This window comes from Panthera uncia (genome assembly GCF_023721935.1).
Source record: "Panthera uncia isolate 11264 chromosome A3 unlocalized genomic scaffold, Puncia_PCG_1.0 HiC_scaffold_12, whole genome shotgun sequence".
In the NCBI taxonomy this organism is placed as follows: Eukaryota; Metazoa; Chordata; class Mammalia; order Carnivora; family Felidae; genus Panthera; species Panthera uncia.
Window position 1 is genome coordinate 2,340,300 of NW_026057579.1, and position 6,710 is coordinate 2,347,009.

At 50.3% G+C, this 6,710-nt stretch overlaps 1 protein-coding gene across 1 annotated transcript in view; it reads right to left on the bottom strand.

The window, feature by feature from the left end:
* Positions 1-1,197: 1,197 nt before the first annotated feature.
* The window catches only part of FOXI3 (forkhead box I3), a 6,373-nt gene continuing 860 nt past the window's right edge, over positions 1,198-6,710 (bottom strand). The window contains exons 2-3 of the mRNA XM_049652711.1: positions 6,347-6,704; positions 1,198-3,715 (exon numbers count right to left, since the gene is read on the bottom strand). Of these exons, the coding sequence (XP_049508668.1) occupies positions 3,096-3,715; positions 6,347-6,704 (978 nt within the window). The 3' untranslated portion in view covers positions 1,198-3,095. The remainder of the gene's footprint in view (positions 3,716-6,346; positions 6,705-6,710) is intronic.

Below are 6,710 nucleotides of genomic sequence, written 5' to 3' on the forward strand. Positions count from 1 at the left end.
TCCTCATAAATGCCATCATCCTGGCATTTCATGCCAACCACTCAGATCTAGATACTTCCAAATACGGGTTACTCATGTGCTTTTTGCATGCCTTTCTTTCCAAGAAATCCTTATGTCTGTCTCCATTACCACAGCCCCCCCAACCTCCGACCATGCCAAAAAACAAACAAAAACAAAAACCAAAACCCAAAACTCGGGTAGCTTATTGTTGGTCGAAATTATTCCGGCCTAGGTCTCTATTAATAGAAATAATTAGATGTCAAGAAGGAAGCTGCCATAAACAACCTATAGTCAGCAACTAAAATATTGAAGGAATCTACCTTCAATGTGACAGGGCAAACTAGTGGATCTCAGTTCTGAGAGCAGCTGATTTTCTTTAGAAGAAAAGGCATCTCACAGGACAGAAACCGTCCTACACCAAAAACCCAGTGGCCTCCTTCATCCAGGGCTCAACAACTAGCCCACAATTTTCCAATTCTGGGTGTTAGTCTAGATCAGTGGTTCTCAAGCAGGGTTAATTTTGTCTCCCCCCAACTGGCCAGGAACATTTGGCAATGTCTGGAGACAGGTCGTCACCATGTGGCCAGGGCCAGGTGGAAAGGAGGCACTTCTAGAGTCTAACGGGTAGAGACCAGGGAGGCTGCTAAATACCCTGTGATGCACAAGGCAACCTCTACAATGAATTACCCAACCTTAAATAGCGGTAGTGCTGAGGCCGAGAAACCCTAGTCTAGAAACCTCGTTTTCCTGGTTTCTTCTAGATGGGGGCCCAGTCTCAATAGTTTCCTATTTCCTTGGCAGTGTGCAGTGATGGGCTGCCTGTGGCCCCATTGAGGGCCACCACACCCAGGGCTGCGGAGGCCACCTGAGGACTACTGCCAGCTGGTGAGACCTCACAGCACCATTTCATTCTGGAACAGAAGTTGTCTGGTACACTTAGGTTGGTTGATCTAAGACAGAACTGTTACTCTGTTAAAATCAATAAAATGCTCACATGCCTATAGACCATCCCCAAGAGTAACTGTTTTGTTCCAGCCTTTCAGACGTGGGCAGGTGGGACCAATCCAACGGGAACATCATTTGCTTTTGCTCTCAACAAAGTCCCTGTAGTGGCTTCAGTGTCACGCCCCTTACATCTCTATTCCTTTAGGACAAAGACGCTGAAGACAGAAAAACAGGAATGCGTAAAGGTGGCCAGAAATCATCCCACTTAAGAGTTTATTTCATGTGATTCTCAGCATGCAGTGTACTTTCTTGGGAAAAAAAAATTTTTTTTTGTCCCAGTTCACATTATAAATTAATTTACAAATATAGAACTGTGTTAGAAATAATATTTATAAAAGTCCCTACGATTTTTCACATAGAAAAATATCCACAGAAACGGTTTTTTTGTACACACAATCTGGGGGGTAGGTAGTCTCTTTGGTTGTCTTCGTCCATAATATTTAAAAAGTAACGGTGATGTTATTTATACCTCGATAAAACTTTAAAAAATAGTTTTCTGTATCGTGTATTTCAAAATAAAAATTTTAAAGTAACGCTGTGAGTCTTAAAAAAGAATACACAGGGAAAAGCTAAAAATTTTTTACAATGTACTTACTTGCGTCCCGTTTTCTAAAAAAAAGTAAATCCCCAAACCAGCAACTCTCCTATCAAAGATCCAACAACAGGGAACAAAGGCAACTCAGGACATTATCAGCTGTTCCAATGAAATCAACAATTATCTACATTTTAATTAGCACTTTTTGGGTGAGTTCAAAAGGTGGCTAAGGATCTGCCAAGGACCAGACACTCAGCTGGGCACTGGGAGGGTGACCATAAAAACTATTCGAATGCAGGTACCTCTTGAGAAGTAAAAGGGAGTGCTAAAAAATAAATTATATTAAAAAATTTTAACAGACGGTTTATTAAGAAACTATAAAAAAATTCCATTTCAAAACTATTTTTTAATAACACTCTAATATTGTCTTAAAAAAATGAAAGATCTAGGACACACGCTAAAAGGGACAGGACACCAAGTTAACTAGGACAATGGTCACCCTGGGCATATGGCAGCAGAAGGCAGAGGGAGGTGTCTGTCCTTGTTGCTCAGGAGAACATCTGAAATGGTCACTTATTTCAATCTTTGGTCAAATGAGATGTAGCTCATTCCCACCCCCTGCACACTGTGTCTGCCTACGGATAACGGCACCTTTTGTTTCTCAGGACCAGAACAAATCTAGCAGCACCAGCTCTGGAGCCAGACTGCCCGGACCTGATCCTGGCTCCTCGACTTCTGTGTGACCTCTTGGGAGATGCACCGGCCTCATATAGAGAGCACAGGGACAGTAATAATACTGATCTCCCAAGGCTGCTGTGGGATCACACGTCGAGTGTGTCTGAAACGGCACTCCGCACAGAGCTTGCCTGGGCAGTTCTACTGCTGTTAGTATCCACCGGGTCCCAGAAGCGGAGCCTCAGCAGAGGTGATTTGTGAGCTGGATGTAGCTCAGAGGATTTGTGGTGTTTCCTGGTACAGTATTTTAAGAACTTTAACTGGTGGCAAAGAAGGCAAATGGAGGTTTTCTAAAAAAAAAAAAAATCCAGACACCTGACTTTTCCAGAAAAATCAAGATGCTGCCAGGCAGGAAAGAACTAGCTGCCCACAGCGGCCTTCAGCTGGTCAGTCGCGACCGCTCCCCACTGCTGCAGTTACCAACTGCGACCTTTTTTCCTACCCAAGACACTTCATTCTTTTGTTTCTTAGCTGCCCCGTGGGCACATCTGAGCTTGTAACCCTGATATACAGCGATGAGCAAAACAGACGCGGTCCAGGCCCTCGCAGGGCTCGCAGGTACTGGCCCAGAAAGAGGTGGCTTTCTCTCCAGGGAGGCCCTTCTCCAGAAGAAACCTGTGAAAGCTTGCTGGGCTGTAGAAAGAGTCATCTACGACTCCCATGCGCCTCCAGATGTGGCCAGTGGGCCCACGGGATCACCGGGGCTCCAGGGAGATGCAGAGCCTCCCTTCCTGCCCCAAGACCTACTGCCTGGGAAATCTGCATTTCACAAGATGTCAGGTGCGCATATTCAAGTCTGAGAAGCTGAGGCTGGCGAGTCCTATACCTCGGAGCCCTCGCGGGGGTAGATGAGGCTGTTGACCATGCTGAAGTTGTAGAAAGGGCTGCTGAAGGGGCTGCTTTGCCCCCCGCTGGAGCCGGCAGGGAAAGGGCTGCAGTAGGAAGGCCTCTGGCCGCTGCTGCTGGCGCCGGAGCTCAGCGGCAAGGTGTCCGGCGCGGCTTCCGAGACGGAGCTGGGGGGGAAGGCGCTGCTGGAGGGCAGCTGGGCCCCCTGGATCCCCAGGTGGCGGCCGCCAGGGAGCGCCCGCTGGGTGCCCCCACCGCCGCTGACACTCAAGGTGCTGAGGCTGCTGAAGAAGGTGTTGAGGCAGGGGGTGGAGGTGAGCAGGGAGCCTCCCGGGGACGAGGCGGTACTCTTGGTGCCCTCGGGAGGCTCTGGGGACTGGGACGGCCTTAGCAAAGCCGTCGGGCTGTCTCCTTCCGGCTTCGCGGCCACTCCCGACCCCAATCCTGAGGAGAGCCCGTCTTCCGATTTTGTGGTCCCTGGGGCCGCCGCGGAGGAGCTGCTGGCTTCGGAGCGGCGCTTCCGCTTCCGACGGAAGTTCCCGTTGTCAAACATTTTCTCACAGTTTGGATCGAGGGTCCAGTAATTCCCCTTCCCTACGGGGTGGAGAAAGAAACCCAGGTCAGAGAAGGACCCAGTCCGTGCCCTCGAATTATTCACCCTCAGTCCCGGAGGGAGGACGGGCTCTCATGAAACCCTGACAAACATGCTCAGTCCCCTCTACTGGTTACATTTATCCTTCCGGGGGAGGTTTTATTCTTCACCTCCAAGGAGAAATCTTGAACCCAGGTGTTCTGGCCACTTCCACTCTCTCCTGGCAGTACCTGCTACTTAAAATCGCGAGACCTAATTCTAGGCCCAAGACATTTTTAATGCCCCAACACCTTCCCCTCCAGACTCATGGCGTGCGCCCTTGCAAAATCCTGGTGCTACTTAAACGTGAGCCTACATTTCTAGATTTATAAAAGCAGGCATGAGATTAATACCCATTTTACAGATTGGCCGTGAGGGTTCTGGTACCCGTTATTATTATTTGCTCAAAGGGTACAATATTTGTCCCTTAAAACAAAATCACTCCACCGGAAAAAGGCAACCTCAAATACCACAGTCATTTGTCTTGCCAAACAAAAATCACAAAAGTTATTACTGGGTAGTCAGTTGTTTTCACACCACCTTGCACAACGTGTGTTCAGGGGACAAGGGAGCTCCTGGAATCTACATCCCTCCCTCCCTCCCCTTCAACAGGAGGTGCCCCAGGTCTCTTCCCAGCTTTTCCTCCACCGGCAAATCTCAGACCAGAGCCCCATTTAGTGCATGTGGTGCTAGCCTTCTGCTTAGAAAATCCCCCTCACTATCTAGCATAATTGAGGGAAAAAAGATCCACCCTCTTTGGAGGATTTTCTCTCTCAACAGCTTTTATCACTTCTGGTAAACAGAATCTTTGGCATTTGAAAAGTACTGGTAAGCACTTGTCTTGTAGAGTGCTTTACACGGGCAACTTCAGTTGCTCCTCTCAGCTCTGTGGAAACAGGCCACGTTGGTTAGTAACCTGCTGTGTTCCCAGTTAGCAATGGTAGAGCTGGGCTTTAAGCAGGCTGCTTCTAGACTCCACATTCTTACCTAAACACTGTGTTAGGTTGCCTGCGTGAACTAGCACTTATTCCTCCAAACCCAGGATCTTCAGTAACACATTTTTTGCAAATAGGTGCAAAAAAATTTTTCTTTATTCATACAACTGCCATCTGAATACCAGCACCTGTACCTATCAGGATATTTATATTGTGTCCCTTAGTACCAAGGGCTTTGACAAGATACTAGCTAAAGACGCTAACTTTTTAGACAGTCCAGAAGAATATACATGACCATTAACATGATAATCTCAGGTGCTTTAGGGGCCAAATGGGGAAGGTATCTAGAAGATACCTTCTAGAACTGTATGCCCTGTCCAATACAGTAACCACTTGCCACACATGGCTGTCGGGCACCTGAAAAGTGGCTCGCTAGGCCAAAGTGCCCTGCAGAATCAAGCACACACAGGATTCTGAAGACTTAATATCAAACAAAAAGCATAAAGTATCTCACTAATAGCTTTTATATTCGCTGTTGAAACAATATTTTGGGTTACTTAAAAATAATTCCACCGGCTTCTTTTTACCTTTTTAACGTGGCTGCTAGAAAATTTGCAATCACCCATGGTTTGTACCGTATTTCTCTTGGAAAGCACCGCTCTCGAGTGCTTTCAAGGTGCGAACGCTCCAGAGCATTTACACAAAATCCTGCATCTCTTTTTCCTATCACGCTTCTGTCCCCACCTCCTCTGTCCCCAGCTCCTTCTGAAAACCTCAAGTAGAATCCTGTTTTCTCGTTTTTTTTTTGAGCTTTTCTTCGGCCTCCACCTCTCCGGTAGAGGAAAACCACTCACAGCGCTCCACTGTAACCCAGCCCTCCTCACCCGGGGAGCGGGGGGCTCGGATCAGAAATGCAGCACTCTTTGGGTTTTCATTTTTACATTTCTAAATAGTGAAGGCACCAAACCACACTCTGTAGGACCCAGCTTTAGTTCTCGGATTCCTCTATTCCCTGTCCCCTGATGCCTGTGCCACGACTTCAGTCGTCTCTCTCAAGGCGGGCGCCTACTTCACGAAGGACACAGAGAGGACCCTGGTGCAGGAAGAGGGTCTGTTAGGACCCCGGTGCAGAAGGACGTGTCTCCAGGGGCAGCTGGGACGGCCGGCTGTTGGTCGGTCTCTCACTACTTTATTCCGTGAAATGTGCCGGGGCTCTCAGCTCTCCTGAATCCCTTTATAGTCGTCCCTTATCCGAGAGCCCACGCGTGTTCCTATTCCTAATCTACCTGTACCTCGGTCCCTCCCTTCCACTGGCACCCAGGGGTGGCTTCCCGTTTGAGGATACTGGCTTTTTTTCGTTTTTCTCTAACCGGCCAGCCTCTGCGCGTGTGTGTGGTGGGTGTGAGTGGGTGCAAGGGGCGAGCCCCCCACCACCGGGCCCCCGCGCTCGTGGGTCCTCTGATAGTTCTCTTTGTCCTCCGGTTTACCCCCACCCCAGCCAGACGAGGTTCGAGGTTCGGGCGGTTGTTCCGTCCGCTCTGGCTCCCAGTCCCAGTTAGGAAGAGAAGACTCCGCATGGAGCTCCATCCAAGTCGGCCCCTGCCCGGGCGCCGCCTCCCCGCCCTCCCGGCCGGGGAAGCACCTGTCCGGCGCCCTCACCTGGGTCGTCCTCGTCGCGGGGCACCTTCTTGAAGCAGTCGTTGAGCGACAGGTTGTGGCGGATGGAGTTCTGCCAGCCGGCCTTGCTGCGCTGGTAGAAGGGGAAGCTGTCGGCCACGAACTGGTAGATGTGGCTGAGCGTGAGCTTGCGCTCGGGCGCGCTCTGGATGGCCATGGCGATGAGCGCCGAGTACGAGTAGGGCGGCCGCACCATCTTCATCAGGTCCTCGCGGCTGGCCATGGACAGCCAGCCCAGCTCGCCGGGCGCGGCGGGCCCCGCGGGCGAGGCGGGCGCGGCGGGCGCGGGCTGCGCGAAGGCCCGCTGCGCGCAGCCAAAGGTGCCGGCGGCGGGGGGCGGCTGCAG